This window comes from Furipterus horrens, unplaced genomic scaffold, assembly GCF_987537825.1.
Source record: "Furipterus horrens unplaced genomic scaffold, mFurHor1.1.pri manual_scaffold_5, whole genome shotgun sequence".
NCBI classification, from domain to species: Eukaryota; Metazoa; Chordata; class Mammalia; order Chiroptera; family Furipteridae; genus Furipterus; species Furipterus horrens.
Genome location: NW_028327175.1, coordinates 118,465,446 through 118,490,656, shown reverse-complemented (window position 1 = coordinate 118,490,656; position 25,211 = coordinate 118,465,446). Strand labels below are relative to the sequence as shown.

The 25,211-nt window shown below is 55.5% G+C and overlaps 3 protein-coding genes across 7 annotated transcripts in view; 1 reads left to right on the top strand and 2 right to left on the bottom strand.

Moving 5' to 3' along the window:
* Window positions 1-134: 134 nt before the first annotated feature.
* Window positions 135-4,176, top strand: PERCC1 (proline and glutamate rich with coiled coil 1). Its single transcript, XM_090277318.1, has 2 exons — window positions 135-322; window positions 1,690-4,176. Exon 2 carries the CDS (start codon window positions 1,737-1,739, stop codon window positions 2,559-2,561), a length of 825 nt encoding a protein of 274 aa, XP_090133444.1. The 5' UTR covers window positions 135-322; window positions 1,690-1,736; the 3' UTR covers window positions 2,562-4,176.
* Window positions 3,401-13,611, bottom strand: CCDC154 (coiled-coil domain containing 154). The gene is given in 18 exon segments (XM_090279370.1): window positions 3,401-3,544; window positions 3,645-3,829; window positions 4,133-4,219; window positions 4,561-4,678; window positions 5,077-5,153; window positions 5,240-5,359; window positions 6,394-6,531; window positions 6,614-6,740; window positions 7,089-7,213; window positions 7,293-7,421; window positions 7,500-7,601; window positions 9,602-9,725; window positions 10,203-10,298; window positions 10,633-10,679; window positions 10,894-11,083; window positions 11,171-11,248; window positions 11,250-11,388; window positions 13,560-13,611. Coding segments are annotated over 18 exon segments (2,061 nt in total). The 3' UTR covers window positions 3,401-3,417.
* The window catches only part of CLCN7 (Cl-/H+ antiporter 7), a 28,080-nt gene continuing 16,193 nt past the window's right edge, over window positions 13,325-25,211 (bottom strand). For 2 of the 5 annotated variants that reach the window (XM_090277313.1, XM_090277315.1), the window contains 18 exons: window positions 24,653-24,715; window positions 24,474-24,557; window positions 23,527-23,620; window positions 23,207-23,271; window positions 22,556-22,672; window positions 21,461-21,515; window positions 21,043-21,103; window positions 20,373-20,511; window positions 19,881-19,974; window positions 18,951-19,120; window positions 17,644-17,695; window positions 17,269-17,396; window positions 16,877-16,962; window positions 16,363-16,492; window positions 15,563-15,622; window positions 15,290-15,466; window positions 14,870-14,950; window positions 13,325-14,654 (listed from right to left, as the gene is read on the bottom strand). In XM_090277313.1, coding sequence (XP_090133439.1) covers window positions 14,568-14,654; window positions 14,870-14,950; window positions 15,290-15,466; window positions 15,563-15,622; window positions 16,363-16,492; window positions 16,877-16,962; window positions 17,269-17,396; window positions 17,644-17,695; window positions 18,951-19,120; window positions 19,881-19,974; window positions 20,373-20,511; window positions 21,043-21,103; window positions 21,461-21,515; window positions 22,556-22,672; window positions 23,207-23,271; window positions 23,527-23,620; window positions 24,474-24,557; window positions 24,653-24,715 — 1,743 coding nt within the window. In that variant the 3' untranslated portion in view covers window positions 13,325-14,567. Of the gene's footprint in view, window positions 14,951-15,289; window positions 15,467-15,562; window positions 15,623-16,362; window positions 16,493-16,876; window positions 16,963-17,268; window positions 17,397-17,643; window positions 17,696-18,950; window positions 19,121-19,880; window positions 19,975-20,372; window positions 20,512-21,042; window positions 21,104-21,460; window positions 21,516-22,555; window positions 22,673-23,206; window positions 23,272-23,526; window positions 23,621-24,473; window positions 24,558-24,652; window positions 24,716-25,211 lie in introns of all 5 variants that reach the window. The other 3 variants (XM_090277312.1, XM_090277314.1, XM_090277316.1) reach the window with 2 other exon arrangements.

Below are 25,211 nucleotides of genomic sequence, written 5' to 3'. Positions count from 1 at the left end.
GTCAAAATAGCATGAAATTTAATTTTCCGCCTATTTGACAAGGTTTGGTTGGGGCCCCAATCAGCAATGGAGATAAGGGTCCTCCGCCGGGTGTGAGCCAGCTGGGTGTGCAGCAAACACTCTACTGTCCCCAGGCAGGCCTAGGCTCCCCCTTGCTGGGCCCTGGTTGCCGGGCGCTAAAGCAAACGGATTCTATTTGCCCAGTCTGCGATGACAATGCAGTCCCCAAATATTTGCCAGCCTGGCCGGCAGCTAAGCTCGACTATAAATGCTTGAGCGCAGGTGGAGGTGGGCCTGCCCAGCAGAGCTGCAGGTCTCACAGGTAAGAGAAGGGCTTGGCAACAGGCGGGGAGGGTCCTGCCTATGGGGTCTGGCCTCCTCTCCCTCCTGGGAAGGCTGTGGGCCCTTCTGCCAGGTGGTCTTTGGGGACCACCCACTCACTGGGATGGGTCACCAGCAGGGCTGGGCAGGGCCAGGCCACCTAGGTCTGTGACAGGGAAAACATGGTCTGGGGGAAGGAGGGCACCACCCCACAGCTGGGGCCACTAGATGCCCCTGCAGGGAAGAGGGGCCTCAGCACTGAAAACAAAATTGGGAGTACAGCACAGTCAGTGGCCTGCTGGTAGGACGGGAGGCCCGTGCTCCCCAGGTCTGCTTGACTCTGACTCACCCGGTCCCCTGGGAGGTGTTTCCTGACAAGCTAGGAGACCCCTCTCCTCTCCAAATCACCTTCCCTTTTTTTCTTCTTCCCTGGGCTCACTCACCTGCCTCCCTGCCCCGCAGGGGCATGCCTGATACATCCCTGGGTATGTGGGGGGTAGGCTTTGGAGTTTAGAACCAGCCCCCCACTCCCCTGCTTGGCTGCAGGCCAAGGGGAGAGACAGAGGCACCCCTGACAGTCACCTCCCCACCCTCCAAAGCCCCAGCTAAGTGGAGGCCCAAGGGCCATTTTATTGCCTCTTGCTGATCCTGCCAAATCCTGGGCTGTTGTCTCATTCACCCCTTGCTCCCCAGACAGAACAAATGAAAGCCTGGGATTGTGACCGCACTTATTAGAGGTAGATGGGACTGGAGAAATGGCAGGGGGGAGAAATGGCTCTGAAGTCCCCCAAAGCAGCAAAGCAGCCCTGATGCAGCCAGGCCCAGCTCCTGGGCTCAGAGTAGGCATTGCAGGGGACGAGGGGTCCCCTGCGCAGTACCTGGGCAGATGACACCTCAGTGAGCCTATTTGTCAAGAGCCACAGCAAACCCACACTGGAACACGGGTTCTGCTCTCCAAGGCCCCAAACCTACCCTCAGCCCAGCCCCTGGGTGGCTGTCTTCCCACCTCCCCTGCCTCTCTCTTCTGTGACTTCTCCCCCTACACCAAATGACTGTTAGAGTGGCACCACCCTCTCACCCACCCTCATTCCCTCTGACCACCCTTCAGGAATGTACTCCTCCTAGGGCCCCTGACCATCCCACAGGCCACTGACTGTTCTAAGCCCCTCGGCCTACACTCTGCAGGCTCTCCTCACCCAACTCCTGCCATGCCCACAGCCATGGTGGCCTTCTCCTCGTCTCTTCCAAATCTCACCCACTTTTGAGCTCAGCTCTCTCTCGAAGAACAAGTGGCCATAGTGCCCAGTTCCACCAGGAGGGCTGCAGGCCCTGACTGATAACCTTTCCCCTCTCCACCTCCCTCCCCAGGGGGTACCTGCTGCCCCAGAGGCCCCAGAAGCTCCAACGTGGAGGACATGGCCACAGGCGTGATCCGACCTCTCTGTGACTTCCAGCTGCCCTTGCCATCCCTTCAGCCCTTCCTGCCCCTAGACTCAGAGCCCCCAGACACTTCTGAAGAGGAGGAAGAAGAAGAGGAGGTGGGGGAGGAAGAAGAAGAGGATCTGGAGGGTGAGGGGCCAGGGGCCTACAGCCCAGCTCCCCAGAGCTCAGGTTGGGCCACAGTTACCCCAGAAGAGGCCCCTCCAGGTCCGAGCAGCGCTGAGATGCCACTGCAGCTGCTGCGGTTCTCTGAGCTCATCAGCGGCGACATCCAGAGGTACTTTGGCCGCAAGGACAGGGGGCAGGACCCAGATACTTGTGACATCTATGCTGACAGCCACCTGACCAGCAGCTCAGCCAAGGAGCTCTACTGCACAGGCCTGGTGCATCTGGCCGAGGGTGGGTTCCCTGATGATGACAAGGCCACTGAGCCTGGAGTCTACTCTCCCAGGGGACCCCAAGGGCAGGAGCATGAGTCAGGCCTCGGTGGGGACAGAGTGCAGCCACTGGGGCCACTGGCTGAGTTGTTTGACTATGGGCTGCGGCATTTCTCAGGGCCCAGGGTGTCAGCCAGCCACCGGATGAGGCTCGAGCAGAAGTACGGCCACATCACCCCCATGACCCAGAGGAAGCTGCCCCCCTCCTTCTGGAAGGAGCCAGCGCCCAGCCCACTGGGCCTGTTGCACCCTGGTACTCCTGACTTCAGTGACCTGCTGGCTAGCTGGTCAGTGGAGGCCGGCCCAGAGCTGCCAGGCAGGGGTGCCCAGACCCTGGAGGGGATGCAGCTGGCTGAGGCCTAGTGAGCAGCGAGGGTTGCCAGGGGTGAGCTGGGCAGCAGGGGTCTGGACTCTCTTTACAGCTGTCCTCTGGGAGGGGTTCTGGAGCCATCCAAGGCAGGTAGCCACCAGGAGGACAAACCAGTCTAGGTGGGGACATTCCAGGCCTGGGAAGAGGGACAAGGCTCATCCTGGGACCTGGAGCTGCCACCACCGGAGGCCACCAGGGCAGTAATGTGCAGGGGCTGAAGTCCCCAGCACCTGACCTAGACACCCTAGCCTCGGCCATTGGAGCTCTGTCTAAAGGAAAGAATGACAGGGAGGGAGCTGTGGCCACTCGGAGACTATAGGCTCAAGGGGTGTACACACTGTGCCCATCCAGACCAGCCCCCAAGATTCCCAAGGGCACCCCTCACACTGCTGGCCCACTGGCTAGTCCCAGGTCACTCCTCCTCAAGGCCCTGAAGCAGATGAGCCAAGAGTTTTCTTGGAGAGGCAGGAGGAGGGGGTGCAGCTGAGTACATGAGCAAACCACTGTTTGCTCCCTAGATTAGGACAGGAGGAGATGCTTCTCTGCTGGGCACCTTGCAAGTTTGAAGGGTATGGCTGACAGGCAGAGATCCTGAGGCTGCACCAGCCTGGCCGCTGGGGACCCAGCTGGGAGGGGGTGTGGATTCCAGATCCCTGGCCTGTTGGCAGGAAAGCCCAGGAAAAACGGTTGGGCCTGGGGCTCAGCTGGGCTTGGGCAAGAGAAGGGCATTTTGGGAGCCTGGGGATGGACAGGCTGTGAGGATGGATCTTCTTGGTCACTCCAACTGCCTGGTCCTCCTGATGCCCTGGGGGTAATTCCAGACTCTGACAGATACAGGAGCTGGCACGTTTATTTCTGGGAAAGGGGCAAGTATGTGAGCTGGTGGGCAGGCTCCTGGCCAAGGGACCTCTCCAAGATTGTTCTTGGCCTCCGCTGGGCTACCTGGTTCATGAGGACCGCCTTCCACTGCAGCCACCTGCCCAGAAACATGGTGTATGGCCCACTGCCCTTGGGGCCTTCCCAGCCCTCAACTCAGATATGGAGGGGCCTCTAGAAGGTAGCTCCCCAATGCTCACCTCACAGCCTGGTACACACCCCAGCGGTTCATAGGGACCACCTCATCAGAGGCCACATCCTTGATGAACTGCTGTCTCACCAGGGACGTGAAGACCTTCCTGCTGCCTGGCATCAGGGCCCATGGGCCCTCCTCCCTCCACAGGCGCATCAGGCACTCCCTCAGTGTGGCCATCTCCTCCATGCGCTGAGGACAGAGGCAGGAGCGGCATGGGGGGCGGAACTGATGTGGGAATGCAGGGAGGAGAACAAGGGGGTGGGACGGCACACAGAATTATCTCCCTCTGGGCAAACCAGGGCCTTATCTGCCTGGCAATGCTGCTCAGGCCAGCCATGCAGACAGACAGATGGCGGGGGAAACCAAAGATAGAGAGGTGAGCAGGAACTGGGAGTCAGGCCCTGCACGGAGAAAGCAGCCCACCCTCCCAACCTGGGAGCCCCTGGAGCTGCAGGGGGGCACCTATCCTACCAGTGCAGGGCTGCCTCTCACCAGCTTCATTTCTGAATTAAACTTGAGATTCTGGATGGTCTTGTTGTCCTGGATGCTGTTTTCCAATTTCATTATTTGGTTCTGAAACTAAACACTGCCCCTGATTCGTGGACATGGAAGCAGCCTGCACCCAATCCCCCAAAGCAGGAACCGACCTCTGACAAGGGGGTTGTCGCCCCTTGATGGGACATGGGGGGCATCACTCAGCCCAGTGATCACATGGGACCCAGCCAGTGCTCAGGGAAGCTCCTTTCACTGTGATTGCTGATGCCCCCAGTGTTGAAACTTCCAAAGGCTAAGACAAGGGGAGTCCCCCCAGCAGGATGTGTGTGAACCTCCCTGGGAACCCCTTCACAGGGAGCTACCCCTGTCTGTACCAGATGGCCTCCCTTTCTGAGTGTGACAGGCTCAGGGGGCCGAGAGGGTACCGTGGCCAGCTTGCCCTGGATCTCGGCAATCTTCCGCCCAGGGTTGCCCTCCCTGAGCAGCTGTACAGATGACAACAGAGCAGCCAGCTCCTGTCGCAAGGCCCCAACCTCGAATTCTCTGTGGAAACAGGGGGCCAAGGCTGCCAGTTTCTGGGGGAGCACCCTAAGGTGAGGGGCAGGGTAGGTGGAGGGAAGAGGTTCTGGGAAGAATAAGGGGCACTTTGCTTTGCCACTCCTCCAGTGGGGGCTGGGGACACCAACAGGTGACAGATGGAAAGACTCAGGGATCTGTGCAGGCTGCCCCCAAGGGGGCCAAGCCAGAGCTTGGGAGGGGGTAGGACTGCCACAGGTGCCCGGAGCTCATGGAGGAGCACCTGAGAGAAAGCTTGTTGGTGCAGCAAGGTGACTCTGAGACAGCTACCCACCAGCCATCCCCTGACGATCATCTCCATGGAGCTTGTCCCTCTTCCCAGGGGCCGAAGTCCTACCAGGTTTCTGCTGGGAGCTCAGCCTCACCTGGCTTTGCCCTCGGCAGAAATCCTGAAGTCTGAGTCGCTCTGGTGCAGGACACACCTGTCAGAGATGGCTTCTATCTGAAAGAGAGCAGAGATGGGGGTGGGCTAGTGGCCAAGGATGGGCACAGTGGGGGAGGGGAGATGTGACCCTGGCCCTCACCCACCTTCTGGGGCAGGTTGTCCACTGTCTCCTGCAACTCCCTCAGGTATGCCTGGGCCTCCTTTCGACACCAGGCCAGGCCCTCCAGTGATCTCCGCTCTGCGCCTTCCCACTCACTCTTTGCCTAGGATATGAACACCCAGTGAGGCCAGAGCCTGGACATGGAGGGTGGAAAGACAGACAGACACAGACAGACTGGGCACACCTGACTCTGAGCACATGCTCACAGGCCTCACACAGCCCAGACAGCCCAGACAGGCACACTCCAGGCTTAGCTCAGCTCCTTTCTCACTCCAGCCCCAGCTTCCCACTGAGTCAGTAGGGACAGGGACAGAGGAAAGACAGCGTGGCCCACAGCTGCAGGAGAGGAGATGCAGGGCAGGCCTGGGGGACCTGGCCCCACAACCAAAGGGTGCACATGTGTGTTCACAGCAATGCCATCCAAATCACAGACAAGGGCAGCAGCTCAGTGTCCATTGCCTGACAAACGGACAAGCTGCGGTCCGTCACATAGTGGAATAGTGCTCCACCACGAAAAGGGAAAAGGCACTTGTACATGCTACAACACAATGTGCTTAAAAAAGTCATGCTCTGTGAGAGAAGCCAGACACAGAAGGTCACACCGCAGGGTGTGTGATTCCATTACTATGAAGTGTCCAGAAAAGGCAAATCCCCAGGAACTAAAAGCAGATAGTGGGTGCCAGGGGCTGGGGGAGGGGTGAGGGGAGTGAATGCTAATGAGGACAGAGTCTCCTTTTGGGGCGACAAAAACCTTCTGAAAGTGATTGTGGTGGTGAATGTACAATTCTGAATATATGCAAACAAACCACTGAATTATACACTTTAAAAGGGTGAATTGTATGGTGTGTGAATTAAACTTCAATAAAGCTGTTACAAAAAAAGAGAAAAAACAACCCAAGGGACAGAGGTTGCCTTGCTGGCCCCACTGTGGAGCCACTTGTGTCGTCGGTTCTCGAGGTCTCTGAATGTCTTAGCAGCTGACCCTGGGCGGCCCCACTCTGAGCAGGAGGTCTCCCGGGCACAGGGCCACCCTGGGCCTTGCAGTCACTGGTCAGGCCTCCACTCTCAGGGAGCGAGAGAGGAGTCAGGACCCACCTGTCTAGGCCGCCTTTCCCCCAGGTAGCGCTGCAGTCTTACCTCGCACAGCCTCTGGGTCAGTGTCTGTTCCTGCAGGTCCAGCCGCCAGCTGAGAGCCACGAAGTGGTCACTCAGGTCCCTCACCTGTCTGATCAGCTCAGCCACGGACCCCTCCAAGGCCTGGCTCTTCTGCTGGAGCTGTGGGAGGCCAGGCTGAGTGTGGGTGCCTGTGTAGGTAGGGATCCCAGAGGTGACCTGGCCCAGCCCCTGCTGCCCTTACCAGCTCCAGTGCGCTGCGCATCTCATGCCACATCAGCTCGCTGGCCAGCCGCGTGGCCTCCAGGTTTTCCTGCAGGTATGCAGCCAGGTCCCCAGCCTGGCTTTCCTCCAAGTGGCCCTTGGTGTCCCTGGGGGTTGGTGCCACTGAGAGAGACTGTCCCTCAGCTGAGGCTGGCCTGCCCCTCAGAGCTGGGCCAGGGAGGGGAGCCCGGCTGCTGGCTCCAGAACCTTCCAAGAGACTCGGTGGAGCAGAGGATGGGTGATCACAGGGGCCACCAAGATAGGGCTGTTTCCACCATTGCCACACTGAGTTTCCCCACGAAGGGCAGGCTGGGGATGGGTAGTTACTGTGCCCTGGTCGTCCCACTGGGCCCGGCACTGGGCTCAGGATGCTGGGGTCTCGGGGGAGGGCCCATTTCAGTCCACCCAACCTTACAGCTTCCGTTCTCTGCCCACTTCCCCATTTGAATACCCACCGGGCCTTTTGTTCGGCCAGCAGGACGCGGTTCAGCGACACCTGGTTCTGGCGCACAAACTTGGTCAGCTGGACTACAGCTCTGTCCAGGCCCCGACACTGCTCCAGGAGGTAGCGCTCTTCTTGCTGTGGTGCAGAGGTGGCCCTGAGACATGTGCCACCCCCGAACCAGGCACCCAGCTTGCGCCCAGCCCTAGCTGCCCACCTTGCACTGGCCCCGCAGCGCTCGCAGGCGCTCCTCAGCCAGCTCCTGCAGATTTTGCCATCTGCTTTCCAGCTCCTCCCGCAGGCTGCTCTCTGCTTTCAGCTGCGTGCTCTCTGAGGCCTTCACTCTCTGTGAGGCCCCACCCATTGCTGTGAGCCCAGCGAGCAGGGGATGCCGCAGAGCCCCTGCCAGCACACCAGCTCCCACCTTCTCTAGGGCCAGGAAGCTCTTCTGCAGGAAGCCACACAGCTTAGCCTCCCTCTTGAGGAAGCGAAGGCTCATCTCTTCACCCAGCTTGGTCACCTGGGCCTGTGGAGGGAGGGCACATGGACACTGTGTGGCTACTGTGCTGGGTGCCCTCTTCCCAGAGCTGTTCCCCATCGCCATGCCATCTTGAATTTTTTTTTTTTTTTTTTAGATTTTATTTATTTATTTTTAGAGAGAGTGGAAGGGAGGGGAAAAGAGAGGGAAACATCAATGTGTGAGAGATACATGGATTGGCTGCCGCTCACATACCACCAACCGGGAACCCGGCCTGCAACCCAGGCATGTGCCCTGACCAGGAACTGAACAAGCTACCATTCGGTTCACAGGTCAGTGCTCAATCCACTGAGCCACACTGGCCAGGGCTTGGATTGTTTTCTTGCCTAACCATCTCTATCAGAGGGGGCTCTGGGTCCTAGGTCCCTGGCTGTCCCCAAGCCTAGCAGAGCTGGGCCTACACACCCTCCTTAGGAAGAAAGGAAAGGCAGACAGGGGTCACATGTCCAGACAAAAGGGTTGTGATGGGTTTACAGACCAAGCTCATGTAAGTCTAGAATACACTTGGTGCCCACAGCAGTGGCCATCAGACGCCACTCAGGGAAGAAGGCATAGTAGCTACCACCAAACCACACCCAGAGCTGAGCGCCTCAGGAAGGGAGGTCAAGTGCATGTATGAGCACACACTTGCACACACATATGCGCACACATGCAAATGCATGCACACACATGTGCACCCATGCACACATGAACATAATGCACCCATGCAAATGTACACACTCATACACACACACCCTTTGCCCTTGTCTTCCAAGCCCAGGTAGGGGCCCTTTCCATCTCTCTTTCCTCCCTGTCAGCTCCCTTCCTGCTGCACCAAGGGTCTGAGGGCACAGGGGATGGGGGAGTCAAGGTCCAGCGTGGCCCTGTCTCCCTGCCTAACACACCCACAGGGCAGGCAGGGCTCTGGCAGGAGGCACCTTCCCCAAGGCCACAGAGCCCTCTGGAAAGCTCCCACAGCCCACAGGGCAGGTGAGCACCAGCCCTTGGCAGCCTCCCTGGAGTAGGGCTGGGCAAATGATCTGTAAAGAGCCAGAGAGATGTTTTAGGTTTGTGGACCACAGGGTCTATGTCAAAGCTCCTCAGCTCTGTGGTTCCAGCGCTAAAGCAGCTGTGGACAATAGTAAACAAATGGGAACAGCGTGTGCTGATAAAACTTTATTTACAAAATCAGGTGGCTGGCCATAGCTTGCAGGCCCCAGCCCTGGAGTGGGCTTAGAGAGCTCCTGGTTGGTGGGAAGCTAGAAGTCTCTTGAGGGAACCAAGACACTAACTTCCCAAATGGCAGCGGAAGGGAAACATTACCGGAGCTGAGCAGCTGAGTTATGTGGGCAGCAGCTGGGGCCTCCCTGGTTATGCATCGCAGTCCCTGATCTCTATTTGCAGAGCAGAAGAGGCTGCCTCATCCCCTGCCCCACCTCCTACGGGGCTCCACACAGGAGGGGAAACTGCACCAGCCCAGAAGTACAAGCACTGGGAGATGCATCTTCAGGAAGGTAGCTTCCACTTTGCATGAGGGAAGCACCAAGGTTTAAAATGGCCAAGAAAGAGGCTTTGGGCTACGATGTTCTATTTCTAGATTTGGATGCCAGTTACACAGAAAGGGAGAAGGAGGAGCAGCAACTGAGGGAGTGCTAACAACAAAGCTTTCTGTGATGAGGAAGATGCTCCATCTTGGTGCAGCTTCAATTGACAGCCATTGGCCACACAAGGCCACTGAGCATTTGAATTTTGGCTCATGTGATAGAGGAACCAAGTTCTAAATTGTCTAAAATATTAGCTAATTTTAATATACAGAGTCACCGGTGGCTAGTGGCCATTATATTAGACAGCATAGGACTTGGGGATCACCCCTCAAGTCTGATCATGTGGAAGGAACTGAAAAGGTAGCTGGAGTGAGGAAAGAATCTGTAAGGAGGACATAGGTTGGGATGGAAGCATGGGGGTTTCCTTCCAGATGGACCTTCTCACCCAGCACCCTGCCTGGATACCTGCAGTCTGGCCACCTCATGGTCCACCCTCTGGCTGGCCTCCTCCTGACTCCTCTGCAAGGCGCTGCAAGCCACCTCCCGGTTCTGCTCCTCCTGTTCCAGCTTCCCAACTAAGTTGGCCAACCTGGGGGCACCGGCCAAAGTTCACAGCAGCTGGGCCATCCGGAGGGCCTGGCTGCAGAGCCACAGGGATGCTGACGGGGCCCTTGAACTTCAAGAGTCCTTCTCAGGGGAAGGCCTGCATCTGGGAGTCTGGGGGTGGGGTGTGTGTGTGTGGCTAGGCTGACCTATAGGCCTTTGGAGCAGGAAGTGCCTAACCTGCCTGAATAAACAGAGATGGGGGCAAGATACTGGTTTCCCTGTCCCCACCTGGAGTGATGAGAGCTAGGTCCTGGTAAGCATGACCTATGAGAAGGGGGAAGGGTTGGGGACCCTCGAGATCAAGTCTTTTTCCCACAGAGGGTCTATAGGCCTAGGGAATCCCTGTCAGTCAGCAGCTTGGCACTGAGGACAAGTGAACACCTGCCCTGCCTCAGTCACTCCCACTCAACCACACACAGCAGATCCAGAACCAGCCCCTGGGGAGGAAGGAGGTGCTCACCTGAGGTTGGCCTCCTGCTCAGTGCCCTTCCGCTCAGAGTCCTGGAGTGCCTGCTTCCTCCTGATCTGAGTCAGGGCCTCCCGGACCTCCACTAACCTGGCACACAAGAGCCGCTTCTGCCTGGAGCCTGCCCAGCCAACCCTCCTGGTGGCCAGGAGAAGCCCAGAGCAGGCTCGACAGACGTCAGGGGCCAGGAGCCCAGCCAAGAGACCCAGCAGCAAGCTTCCCACCCCTTTCCCAGGCTGCTGAGGATCACACAAACCCAGACCTTTTGAATTCTGCCATGTCCGTGTATTGCTTACCTGAGTAAGACAAGTAATTGGGGAAACAGAACCCTGTGGCTGATGCCCTGATGGGTCTGGCACCAGCCACAAGATCTCCCCAAACCCGCTTCCCTCTTGCTAAGGCCTGTGCCACAGTATGGGAATACCTCTTGTCCAGGGCCTGCATCTTGTTCGGGTTCTGGGGACTGGGGAACTGCAAGGAGGAGGGTGTGGGCTGAGTGTAGGCCCAGGGACCTCACAGCCTGACCAGCACAGACATAGCTTTTGGGGATTCTCTGGGCTCCCAGCCTGGGCTGCAGGGGTTGAGCTGAGTTCAGGGCCCAGGAAACAGCTGCCCCAACACCTGGGAATGGGGGAGCCTGACCTGTGGGCGGGGACGAGCTGCCTCCCAGCCAATGGTGGCTCACCTCCAGGGCTTCCTTCTCAGGGACCCAAGCTGTCTGTTGGACCTCCTGCTTCAGCTTCTTCAGCTCTAAGTCTTGTAGCTGAACAGTGGCCTGCACCTGGTGCAGCTCCTGTAGCAGGCTCAGTGTGGCACACTCACAGTGGTCCTTGTGTCCCCGTAGGGATGCCACCTCAGCCTGCAGGTCAGCTACCCTGGCCAGGTAGAGAAGCAGGCCAAGATGGCATCCATGCTGTGGGGCTGATGTGTGGTTCTTCCAACCTGCTCCCCATGGGGCTCACCATTGCTTTAGCTGCTTCCAGAGCTTGGGCGTGTCCCACTCCGGGACAGAGGTGGTGGACGCCAGATGGCTGAACTCACCTCTCTGAGATCTCCTCCTGAGTCAGGGGCTCAGGGCTGGACAGCCCTTCCTCCAGGAGGAGCCCCAGGTCCTCCAGGGTAATAGTGCTTAGCTGGGAGGAGGGCGAAGCCCCAGATGAGGGGTTGCTATCAGCCAGCTCTGCAGGAAGGCACCTTCAGGTTCACTACTTGGCTTTCTGAGCTGACAAGGGACGCTGGCTTCCAGATGGAGCTTAGGGTTACAGGGACCTGAAATCAGTACGGCTGTCACTGAGCATCTCTACTGAGCTAACTGGGGCTCATTCTGCTCAGTGGCATGGCCCAGACCAGAGGGGCTCAGCTCTCATTACTCCACAATAGGAAGCTTAGGCTCAGAGGTGAAACCCGTGTCTGAGGACACACAGCACCGGGCAGCAGAAATGGAACAATACCCTGCTTGGCCAGCTCCAGAAGGAGCCCCCAGGCTGTACACTGACCTGGGGGCCAGGAAGCAGAGCTGTCCCGAGGGTCCACACCCCTATGCAATCCCCTCCCTGAACTGCGTTCCTGGCTTCCGCCCCAGTTGGCACCCGGCTCACCTGATCTAGCTTCACCAGCAGCCACTGTCTTTGCCTTTGGCCATTGCCAAGAGGCCCTGGGCCAAGTGCCCTGTGACTACCCAGAGCTGGAAACCAGGATGGTTGGGGGTGGGGGTAGCTGGAGGGAGGCAGGGAAATAAAATCTGAAAGGTTCTAGGATCTTCAGGGAACACACAAGGCATGAAGGGGTGAGCTCCTGCCCTCACATCACACCTCTTTCCAAGATAGTATCAAGATGGGCAGGGCAGTGAGGGCTCTTCAGGAACCTGCTTTTCCTCAACAGAACCTTGGGACTTCCCAGCCCAACTGCCAGTGGAACCTGAGTCAACTCTCCCATTCCTCCAAGGTCTCCCCAACTGCTTGTTTCTGGATGGATCCGAGGGGGCACCATTCAGCCAGCCAGAGGTTAATGTCCGACCTCTGGCCTGGCCTGGGCAGGAGGGATGCCAAGAAGCAATTGTTGGCTCTTCAGTTGCTAAATTGGAGCAGGAAACCTGGGATCCCCAGACAAACTGAATACAGCCTGTCTGCACCTGACAAAACAGTGGTCCTGAGGGACTATCTAAAAGAAACAGGGTGTGGCTCAGTTGGTTGGGCATCATCCCACAAAGCAAAAGGCTACAAGTTTGATTCCTGGTCAGGTCATATGTCTGGGTTGCAGGTTCGGTATCTGGTTGGGGTGCATATGAGGTAATCCACTGATGTTTCTCTCCCTCTTTTTCTCCCTCCCGTCTCCTCTCTAAAAATAAAAAAAACCTTATAAAAAAAAAAAAGAAAAAAGAAACGGGGTGTTGCCACAGGTGTGGGCTGCACCAGTGACATTAACTTTCTTAGTAGCTGCAGTAAGAAAGCCAGGTGGAGTGAATTTCAATAGTCCGTTTTATTTAACCCAGTTCATCTAAAATATCACCATTTCAACATTTACCTAATACAAAAAGGTAAGTGAAATGCTGTACTTGTTTTCTCCACATCAAGTCTTCAAAGGCCGGTAAGAGCATTTTGTCTCACTTCAGGGACAGACACTCCAGTCCCTGGTCCTACTGCGTCACCCAGACCCGCCCACTGAGGGCTGGCTGGCGGATTTCCATGAGGAGGTGAATGCTTTGGTAAACCTCCCCTCCAGGGGCAGCCACATCACATGCCTCTTTTTCGCCAAGCAGATCAGGGAGACAGCAGCTCAGACAGAAAGGCCCCTGGGGAGGAGCCCTCCCCATCGACCTCTGCAGCTGCCCCAGGAGCAACAGTGTCCAGACATCTGAATAAGGATGTAGTGGTTGGTGCTGGGGCTGGGGGGGGCTCCCTCCTGTGGGATGTATAAGGGCTGCAGCTGCACACTACTTCCAGGTTTCTGGGTCTCTCATCTGTGTCTCTCTCTCAAGGGTGTCCACACTGGGGTGCTGCCCACCTGCACCACAAATTGAGGGCCTCATCCCAGACATCCCCACCCTGTGGTCCTGGGATCCCAGGCTGCTAGACTGTGGTCCATGCTGAGCAGAAACAGGAAGCTGGCACTGGCTGTTTGGATACAATTCTTTTATTTCTCCCATTCAGATTCCCCACATTCAGACTCCCACCACAGAGATCTCCCCACCAGGAAAGGACCTGTGATTCGAGGCCCCACACCCTTGAAAGGGGCTAAAACCAAGGTGCAGCACCCACTAGCTTGCTACAAAGGCATCTGAATCACTTTGTCAGAGGTGGGCTGGGAAGTTGGGAATGACCTTTTAAAAAGGTCCCACGGGACCAGTCTCACCTGGCCTCAGAGGGACATAGTGTCTCTGCTCCAGGCTGACCAGCCCCTCCATCCCAAAGCCCACTTGCCGGGATCAGAATCAGAGCTGCCCAGGAACATCACTGTGGGCCAGAAATCCTCAGAGGCCTTTGTTACCCTCCCTGCCACCCCATGCTGAAACGACCCATTTCCCAGCCACTGTCCACGTGGTGGCGACAGTTGTTCATCTGTACTCCAGCTCCAGAGGGCCTGGGGTGACGGAAGCATGGTAGGACTTGAGTTCGGGCCCATGGGTGAATGGTTCTCAGATCTCCTTTGGCCAAGATTTCATCACAGAGCCCATGGCATCCCAAGTAGGTATGCAGCCCAGGGGTCACACATGGTGAATCTGGGAGAATAGCCAGCTTCCTGACAGAGTCTGCTCCAGTCTGCTCTTCAGGGCTGTCTTGCTGCTCAAGTCCTCACCTTTGGGCAGTGAGCTGGGCCTTTGCCCAGGCTGGCCTCAGATGCACGGGCCTATCGCCTTACGGCCACAGAATGAGCTGAGGGAGCAAGGCCAAAGGCCTCTGCTGTAGCCTCACATCACCCGGGCCTCCAGCTGGCAGTCTGCAGGTAGCATGGTCCTTCTGGACCACCAATGAGGGTGATGAGGAGCAAAGAAGCAGGGATAGGATCCTGCCCTGGGGGCCTGCAGCACTCAAACCCACAGGGCCCAGCTCACTTGCTGTCTCACACATGTGAACACACACAGACACACATGCACTGAGACACACGCACACGCAATCTCTCACTGGCTCTCAGGAAGAGTACTTGCATGAACATCTGATCCCTGAAGTTGAAGAAACAGGAAGATGGAGAGTGACATCCAAGGGGCTGAGGCAAGGGAGTGTAGAGAACACTGGCAAGGTGCCCGCCCATGTGATAGTCACACTCACACACCAGCTGGGTCACCCCCGAGGTCTGGAGGACAATGGATTGGCTGCTGCTCGAGGAGGTGGGGACCCCAGCTGAAGTGCCAGGACCAGGATGTCATGTCTGGGCCAGTGAGAGCTCCTCCAGGCCCCCCTTCCCAAGCCGGTACCTGGCCAGGTCTTTCCTGGTTACCAGCCCGACTACCTGTGGGAACAAAGCCAGGTCATGAGAATCCAGTGGCCCCACCTCACCTCTGTGGAAGCATGTAGGGGAGTAGCAATTTGGAGGGGACCTAGAGGTGGGTACATGGTCAGTCTAGGTCCTGGGCCTCAGGGTCCCCTGCAGAAGCTGACGGCAACTGTATACCTGTGTCCAGGGCAGGCAGGCGCAGGGCCCTTCTGGCCTCCCTGACTACTCACCTGATTGTGGTTGTCCACCACCACCAGGTGCCTCAGGCCCAGGGCCCGGAACAGCTTGAATACCCGAGGTAGAGATGCATCCTGCAATGCAGGCATGGCCTCAGCTTGCCTGCCAGCCCAGACTGGCGCCAGCCGAGAGCAGAGGCAGTACCCACCAAGCTCAGGGTTGGCTATCTCCCATCACACTTGCCATTGCCAGGACAGCAATGTGTGTCCTAAACTACCCCTCCTCCTCCATGCCTGCCTGCCAGCCAGCCCTGCTTCAGTTGTGCTGCTGGCATCTGGCTCCACAGCCACCCCCCCCACAACCTTGTCCTGAGTACAAGAACAGAGCTCTTCCAACTGTTGCACTGACCCAACCCTGCCCCCCCTCACGCCACTGTAGGCCACCTCAAGTTACTGCAAGTGGGAATCAGGTACCTGGGGCACTGTGTAGGGGGATGGGTTCATGAATTCAGAGAGGTCCATGGTGCACTCGCGCTCGTCCTGGGACACATGGATGGACTGGATTGGGGGGAAGCGTGGGTAGGCGTCCCGGAAGTCCTTCAACCTCAGCCTTCGTTGTACCAGGCCCCTGCTGGACCGCTCAACAAAAACCTGTGGACAGCAGGTAACGAGCAGTGGGTAGTGCATATCAGGGCCCCGGTACCCAGCCTGGCGTATCCCACCACCTGGAGGTGCTGAGGAGTTTACCTTGTGCTTCAAAAGGACAATCAGCTGGGAGCGCAGAATCAGGCCCTGGAGCCGGGCTGACTGCAGGGAAAAAAACAAACCAACAAAAAAACAGATGGCCTTGCCTATGGGCAGAGCCCAAGACTGACACCCTGCCTGCCTGGTTGCAGGCCCTGCTGAAAGTTCAGAGGCGTGAGCAAGAGGGCAGGTAGTATCTTAGCACCAGTTTCAGGATGTTTGCCTGGGGACCTTGGCTCTAGTCGGGTTCCCGTAACACCCCTCATTAACGTGTGGTCACTGTCTATGGCTCTGGTCTTGCCAAAAGCATTATATCTACACAAGCTTGTTAATCCCCAAAACACCTGGGAGGGACAGCGGACTGCACAACGCAGAGCAAGGAACAAAGTGCCTTGATTGCAGCATATGCTGGGCTGAGATGCAGAACTGGCCCTGATGAAATTCATCTCAAACCTTTGGGAGCATGTTACTGAATGGGCCGCACATTTTGTCAGGGCCTCTCCTGACAAAAGGCACAGCCATGGCTGACAGTGCAGTTTGGGGCATGAGATACATGGGCGCATCACTAAACCCGTCTATGGGGACAGTGCTTACACAGCTATGTGACTTGGATCCTTTCATAGCGGAAGTCTTCCATAAACCCAGACACGGGGTCTCTATGTTCCTACAAACCATACCTGCCCAACATGTCCAGTATGGCTTCCCGGTGAGGTGAGGGGTTGGGGGAGGCAGGATCTGACCTGAGACTACTGGCTCCTGTGAGATGACACCCAACCCAGGTCCACCCGCCCAGGTCCTAGTACCTGGGGATCATCAGTAGACTCCACCACGGGAAACCCGTTGTGATTGGATGCCGTGTTGCTGAGCACATCCACAATGATGCCCACTTTCTCCCTCCTCCGCAGGCAGGTGACTGGTGTGCTCATTACCTCCCTGTGGAAGAGTACGCATTTCATTCACTGTCACAGAGACGAATGATGTGGCCACAGGGGTTCCTGAACAGTCTCTGCGCACCAAAGCTGAAGTTCAACACGCATGAAACTGCTGGATGCAGTAGCCAGGAGACAGGGATATAGGAAGCCCAGGGGCCGCAGACCCCAGGTGCTGCCTTGGGAAAACCAGTCCTGGGGGTGCCTACAGCCCTGACACCCAGAGAGCATCTCCCAGACATTTGCACACTGACATGTGGCTTCCTTCCTGCTCCTGACCACCCACACTCACCCGCCAGATCATCAGCACCATTAACTGCCCCAGCCTAAGTGTGAGGAGGAAGCCCCAGGCCTTCAGCCTAAACCAAGACAGGGAGAAAAGTGATACCTGGCGGTAAGCGAGTGTGAGGTAACCGGGGCTTCCCAATGCAGGAAAGGCACACTTTGTAGTTGGATGTGCATGTCGTACAGGCCCTGAGGAGGGGGCAGGCATCATGCACAGTGCTGATATCAGGAGGGGGGTCCTGCGGCGCAACAACCAGCCACCAAGGGAGGGATCCAGGGACAGCACTGTGCCTGCCACTGAGGAAGGGTTCCCAAGTGGACTGTGCCTACCACCAAGGCAGAAGCTGTTTGGGGGATGGCTTCAGAGGGGCTCCCTTTCCTCCACTACTGCTACAGAGCCCCAGTCCCCACACTCTCAGGCTCTGAGACCAGGGCATGGGGATAGGACCCAGAGTGAGGGCAAGGGGCAGGCCAGCCTTTCTTCACCAGCTGCACCTCAATGAAGATGTCTCCTACGATCTTGGCAGTCATCAGGACCAGCATGATGGGGAAGCCATAGGTCACGTTGCTGGTGGCCTCCATCATGATAACTGTCAGACTTAGTGTCATCCTCACGATCCCTCCTGCCCGGGTAGGGAGAAGTGGGCTGGGATGAGAGAGAGGTGGTTTCTGTAGGCCACTCCACCTGGCCCCTCCCTTTGCCCCTGCCTGCCCATTTTCTCTGTGCAAGGCCAGGCCCCATCCATTCAAGGCCAGCTGCACCCTTTAGGGAGCAGTCAATGACACTAAATTGAATACCTGGCCTTCAAGTTCCAATGAGGCACCTGCCTCTCCTGACCTTGGGATGCCCTTGTGGCAGACAGGACTCACCTAGCTGGGCAGCTGCTCCCATCAGCGCATACTTGCCAGGGTCTGCCCAGATCTGCGGGGATGACACAAAGGTGATATTGGGGAGGCATCCCCTACCCAAGCCCATCAAGTTTCACTGACATTACCAGAGCTCCCCCAGGCCCAGCAATTTCATATCCAGGAGAGTTATGAACACATGTGCAAAATAATCTGCACTTCCTCAGTAATAACAAAAATCTGGAAATACCCAAGGAGTGGCCCATTCAAGGACGCCCTGAATGAATCATGTCACTTGCATATGCTGGAAAACTCAGCAGCATGAGACGGAGGAGGAGGAAGAGCTACAGGTGCGTGTGTGCAGTGACAGTCATCTGTGCAGAATGCCTGTACCACATGAGGGAGCGTGAAAGAAGTTAAAATCTGTTATGTGCTACAACGCAGATGAATCCCAGAAACTGTACAATCAGTGAGAGAAGCCAGACAGAGACACATGGTAAGTGACTTCACTTACGCGAAATGGGCAGAAGAGGCCAAGTCCACCGAGACAGAACGCAGACAGTGGGTGGCTGCCAAGGGCTGAAGAGGGGCATGGGAATGAATGCTAATGGGGAGATATTTCTTTTGGGGGTGATGAAAATGTCCTGAACCTACATAATAAATATGGTTTCACATTCTGAACACACTAAAGAATCACTGATTTATACTTTTAAAGGTGGATTTATGGTATGTGAATCATGTTATAATTAGAAAAACACAAAATATCATGTCTGAAAGGAAACTGGAGACCTGAGAAAAGCCTGTCCCAAGTCTGGCAAGGAGAGTGGGTGGTGGAACAGTGTGGGAGAGACTTGTCTGCCCTATTTACAGCTTTTTAAAAATATTATTTGAATAACTAAAGGAAAAAGGGAAAATACATAAAATTAGAACCAAGCTGCCCATGGAGGCAGGTGGGAAGAGGGAGGCCAGGGAGGCCAACTGGCACAAGCCAAAGCCTATGACACACACAGCCAGTCACCACCTTCCACAGCCTGGGTACCCACCCGAGGGCATCCAGTCCTTCCACGTCACCCTCCTTCACTGAAAACCACTGAGCATCTCTAGACCACACACACGGACAGCGACACTAATGGTGTGTTCCTATCAAACAGCAGCAGCCAGAAAACTAAGGCTGAATGAGACAGCCAGAGGCTCGGATGTGCTGACCACCTGCACTGGGAGCCCACTGCTCTCACTCACAGTGGTTTCGAGGCTGGGGCACCAGGGCTGCCCCACTTCCCGCCAGCCCAGTTCTGGTCCTGCAAGCTTGGTGTATACAGCCCCTCACTTACTGCGGCCCCGGTGAGGTAGGACAGCGAGATGCCAAAGAGCCGACCCCAGGCAGCCCCGATGAGCAGAGATGGGATGAAGACGCCGGCTGACACCGTCAACCCGTAAGTCCAGCAGGCCAAGAAGAAGTAGACGAGGGTGAAGAGGCCGAGGGTCACAGGATTGTAAGAGCCTAGTAGAGACGGGCTGGCCAGGGCCTGTCATACAGCCTTGGGCCCAAGCAGGGCCCCTCGATCACCTACCCAGTCATGACCTCTGGGTCATATCCTGACCCCTAGACACCCTGGCGAGCCCCTTGAAATCTCTCCATGGAGAGGCCAGAGTGTTGGGCTTTGGAGGCTGGGTCCTCTGAGGTGGGAGGATGGCTGCCCTGCCCATGGCAGAGACAGCCACCGCAGTGGGGCCCAGTGCCGCCAGCAGGACAGCGACCTGAGGCTGAGAGAAGGTGTCTGTTGAGATCTGTGTGCAAACAGCTGGCATTATAGTGCAGAGCACTAGGGGTCAGGGGAGAAAGGCCACCAGTCGCATTCCACACCACATCACTTCCACATGCAGGAAGACACCAAGCAAACCCTGAACTAGCAGGTCGGGAAGCCTGGTGCTGACTGTTGGCTTCGCGCAACGCTTTTTCGAAAGGGACTGGTCTTGCCCCACATTTAAATGCCTTTCTGTTAAATTTTGTGGACTCCTGTCACATGCACAGAGGCATGAGGACCAGAAAAGTCCTGGTAGTCGTATTTGTGACAGAGAACAATCAGATACAACCTAAGGGTCTTAAGAGGTGAGATGATGCCATGGACTAGCATGATAGAAAAGTCCAACGCCATCTGCTCTGATTTTCGTGCCATGTCTGTGGGTTGCTGTACACCAGGTCAGAGTGGCCAGTGCCCCATGGGGATGTGCACATGATGGCACCGAGCACGGGCACACACCTGGGGGGTCATGGAAAAGGCCAACCACGCTCTTCTCTGGGGTGTTGAAGAAGGCCGCAGCCATGGAGTTGTACTCGCCATCTCCACAGAAGAGCTGCAAGGTTGGGAGAGAGAATGAGCTAGTGGAATGGGGTAGTCCTGGCCAGCATCAGGTGCCAACCTCATGGCAAGAAGGGGTCAGGATGCTGCCTCAAATGGGAGGTAGGCTGCATTTTTCGGGTCCATACCCACAGCCCTCACTTCTGAAGTCTTCCATGGTCCTTCTCAGGCTGCCGTTTGGGGAGGAGGACTGGGTGAGACTCTAGCCTGATATAACACCAGCTTTCCTGGCATCCAACAGGCTGCCTAACCCTCTCTGAAGACCAGCAGCCTATTTAGACCAGAGCTCCAGAGCGCTGCTGTGTTAGCAGCCTTTCTGCCAGGAAAGGGGAATGAGTGCTTTTTCTCAAGAGGGCCTGTCTTAGCCCCTGTTTGGGAGGCCCAACCTTTTACCTGGAGGGGGTATGACACAGAGCTGCCCTGCAGGGGCTGGCAGTCCCGGGATGAGTAGATCAGCACAAAGGCGACAGTGGCTGTGACTGCTGCCACCAGCATGGCCTCAATCACCTGGAGGCAAGGCCGGTGGATGTACCTAGAACAAACACTGGGATGAACCAGGCTTCTAGACACCTGGGCAGTTGCCACGGCAACCTGAGCCTGCGACTCACTGATAGCTGGTGATTAGGAGGGTGACATAGCACATTCAATCATCAATCCACCCAGATTCCTGCACATCTTCAGATTACCTCCTGGATGCTCCCCAATGCATTTAAGTTGGTGAAAGAGGATGAAAAGGAAGTGCTTCCCCAAGCCCAGAATCCACTCCCCAAAAGCTCCAGTAAGGGCTCTCCTAATGGCAAAAGAAGCCATGCCAGCTGACTGTGCTGAGGGTCAAGATGGCCCTAGGCAGATCAGGTTGAGGCCGGGACCCATAGGCAGTGCCTCCCCTGCCAGGCCTCTCCTAGCTTTACCTCACCTGTCCCCCAGCCATATGCTGGTCTGTCCCCTTCATGCACAAACTGTCAGAGGAATGTATACCAGCGTGTGGCATTCTATGTGGCCCTGTGGGCACACAGCCCACAACGAGTATGTTTTCACGGGAGCCGCAAAACAGGTTTCTCACCTGATTCGAAACATCGTCAGCCAGTAATTCAAGGCATTGAACACAGCCCCAAGAACACCACCTGAGATCAGGAAGCAGCCATGTATAAGGAACATGCCCAGGTAGCAGAGGGAATAGGAGGTTTTCAGAGTAATGAATGCTGTCCGGAGCCTAGCCTACTTTTTAAACAGGTTTCCCAATGGAGCAGAGCTCCAGTTCCCCTAACATGTGGATTTCCTCTCCAGGTGGCCCTGGAGCAGCAAGCAGTGTGGGGGCTGCAGCCCTCTCCAGCCATTTCAAAGCAGGGCCAGGCCTGGAGTCCCACAGGCCCTGACCACACCACATGCTTTGCTCCTGTTGGGAGGTGCTGGCCTCCATCGTGAGTGATGGGGAAGTATGGGGCCAGGCAGGCAGATGTCCTGCTTGGGATGGCCCTTACCCACCACTCCCATGGCGATGAAGATGGGTATCTCATGGATCGTGTACACCATCGTCTGTGCAAAAAAAGAAGAGATGTTCTGTGAGGAAATGTCATCAGCTTCTTGCCGCTCAGACCAGACTTGAGGCCTGGCTGTTATATACAATCTGTCCACACGCATGGGAACCTTCTGGCACATTTGTACAGTGCTGTGGCAGTCCCACAGGACATGCTGGACGTTCTGGGCAGACAGTATGAATTCTCACATGTGCGGGTCTGGAAGGTGCTCAGAGGCCCTGTGAGGCTTTGTCTTTGTAAAGCATTTACCTGCTCCTCACCCAGGCATCCATCCACCTGAGAAGGGGGAATGGACCGAGCTTGGACAGAGGGGAAGTCAAGGAGGGCAGGAAGGAGCCCTAGGAACATGTCTAGTGACCCAGAACACCCAAGAGCTCCAACGTGACCCTGTGTGCAGACATCCTGGCAGTGGGTCCCCCTTGCAGTGTCTGGTAACTGCAGTGCATGCCCCAGGCCTCCCTAGGGACACCGGCCTGCTCCTACTCGCCCTCTGTCTGCTGGTGCATGAACACCCCAGATCCCACAAATCTCAGTTTCATTGTCTAACAATCTGCAGACAGCTGAGATGACCTTAAAGGTGCCCCCTGGGTTGTTTAACAGGGCATCCTAACCTGTACAGCCAAGTTGGATATATACTTTCCTAAAGCATCTCTGGCCCCTGGTGCTTATTATTATTATTTTAAAAGATTTTATTTATTTTGAGAAAGAGGGAAGAAAGAGAGGAAGAGAGGGAGAGGAATATCAATGTGTGAGAGAGACACTGATCAGGTGCCTCTCGCACACGCCCCAAATGGGGATTGAGCCCGCAACCCAGGCATGTGCCCTGACTGGGAATTGAACCAGCAACCTTCAGCTTTGTGAGACAATGCCCAACCAACTGAGCCATGCCAGTCAGGGCCCCTGGTGCTTATAAACAAGAGCTCAATATCATAGCAAAGACATGAAGTTTCCCAAGTCCAAGTTCTCAGGCTGGTCCTTAGGTAAAGAGATGTGGCCCCACACCAAGAAGAACCAGAAACAGCGAGCAGGACATATTACCTCTGTATCAAATCTTCCAAAATTGATGAGGCCTGGGCTAGATAGGTCCCAGATGTTTCCATGGTAAATGCTTAAGACAAAGTTCAATGTGAAGGTAGAAATCATGGAGGCAAAGAACTGTGGGCACAAAGATAAACAAGTACCATCAGAACAATAGTGCCCACACAGATGAACCCCTGGAGCTGGGGAGGGGGCTGCAGGAGAAGGGGCTTCCTCTCCTCCTGTCATTTAGGAGGCACCTGGAGCCTCTCCAAAGCTAAAGGGAAAGAGTCTGGAGCCTCAAGGCTGGGCAAGCCAGGAGAGTGTGGAGCCTTTAGCTTTTACTGCATGAGTGTGGGGTCAAGCCAGGACTGAGCTGAGGGAAAGAGGTGGGCAAGGTTTGGGGGTTCCCAATGAGCAGCTGGAGGAGAACCAGGTGCAAATAGAGACCATAACTGATGGGGGAAGGGCAGGTGGCAAGAGGAGGCAACACCTCAGGGTCAAGTAAGGCACAGAGCTGGGCCATAATGACTCATGGGGGGCATGGCTCCAATCACGGCTTGACAGGAACTTCAGGTGAGAGCACCAAAGCATGGGCCCAGAGCGTGGTGTCCACTGGATCAGAGAGGCCACTGCCTGACCTGGGGAGAGGCGCTGTCTGTGGGCACTTACGATTCTCCATGTCAGGAACTGGTTCCAAAAGGAGGCACCTTCCTCCAAGCTGAAGAGGACCCCGCCTGGAACGCAGTGGCCCAGCCCTGAAGTTTCCACCCAGGCACAGGAACCCATGCCCACAGCCCCTCATGCCCCAGACCCAGGGCACCAAACCCACATCAGAGGCAGCCATGGGGCTTCTCGCGAGGCACCCCACCACCTAGCACTTAAGTCTGCAAACACCTAGACCACCTTCTTCACATGGCAGAGACAGCCTGGCTTCCCCAACACAGGCAGTTACTCAGTTACATGTCAGACCAGGCAGGGCCCCTCCTCACCCACAGGGGCTCCAAACGCAGCAGACACTCCAGCTGCAGCTCCTGCAGAGACAAAGTCTCGCTTTTCTGTATCTCTGCGGAAGTACTCAAAGATCTGAAATGGGAACAGACCAGACAAGGAGAAGGTCTCAGCCAACTTCTCCAAGGGCACTTCTTAGAAAGGTAGATGGTGGGTTAGAGGCCACCAAGGCAGGGGCCAAAGGGAGGGGGAGGGAAGGAAGAATGAGAAGGGGTGGGGAGAACGTAGGGGCAGAGAAAGGGAGTCTCTAAACAGTGAACTCATCAACTGCTAAATTCACAAAGACTGCAGAACCAAGAGGCAACAAAGTAGAATTCCCTCGCATACCAACCACCATGAGAAAATAGTAAAAGATTCCATCACACCAAGAATTAACTTTATGATCTGTGCAAGATACATTAAAAATTTCAAAACTCCACCAAAAGACCTAATGAAAACTAAATGAATATAAAACTTAAGCGTGTTCTCAACTTAAAAAGATTCTGTTCTGTAAAAATGTCAATTGTCTCTATATTAATATATAAATTCAGTGTAATACCCAACAAAAGGCTGGTAGTTTTTTTGTGAAACATGACAAAATTATTCTGAAGTGTATCTGAAAAATTAAGCATCTTTAATCTGTAAACATGTCATTCCTGACCTCTTCCTAGGTCATATAATCCTTTGAGATGCTGTTCACATCTATAGGACATTTCCTCAGAAAAATACACATCCACACAGAAATACTGAGAATCAGGCTCTGAGCAGACTCCTTGGGCAAGCCCCAGGAGAGCTGCCCAGGACAGGACAATGTGCAAACCCTCCGACTTGATGTCAGGGACGGTCCTGGAAGAGCACACTGTATGGAGCAGGGGAGACGCTGCTCTCCTCATGAGGGACACTCACAGTTACCCTCATCGTCAACATCTGTTATCAGGAGAGAACTCACCTTGAAATCTCGCTTCAGTGATGTTGACCTCCCTTGGGAAATCCCAGCTGCAATCACAGAGCCTGAGTGAATCATTGGCCCCTCCTGGAAGTACAGGATAGCCCACATCAGGTGAGGTCAGAGAGAACGCCAATTACAGAGGGACTCAGGCCAAAGTAATGCCCCTTGGGCTCCATTACCTTTCCCACGGCCAGTCCTCCCACTACAGACAGGATCACACCAGACACTTTGATCACCAAGGTCTGGAACACAAAGGAAAATGTGTCAAGTCTCTGATTAAAAGCCACACACATGAACTTCCAGCCAAGATGGAGGCCTAAACAGACATGTTGTGTCTCTCTCCACAACTAAGAAGGAATACTACTACCTCAAAACTAGAGACAACCAGAAGTTCCAGAAAATCAAGTTGCATGAAAGTTCAACAAACAAAGATATAAAGAAGAAATACTCATCTAGACAGGTGTGATAGCTCTACCTAACACACAGATGCAAACAAACACAGGAGCCTGTCAAGATGAGGAGACAGAGAAGTATGGCCCAAAAGAGGGAACAGATGAAGGTTCCAGTGGCAGAACTAAGCGATGAGGAGATAGTCAACCTAACAAATGAGGAGATAGTCAACCTAACAGATGCAGAGTTCAAAACACTGGTGATAAAGATGCTCAGAGACTTGACAGATATGCTTAAGTATGGCAAATGCATAAGGGAAGAAGTGAATGCTATGCTAAATGAAATGAA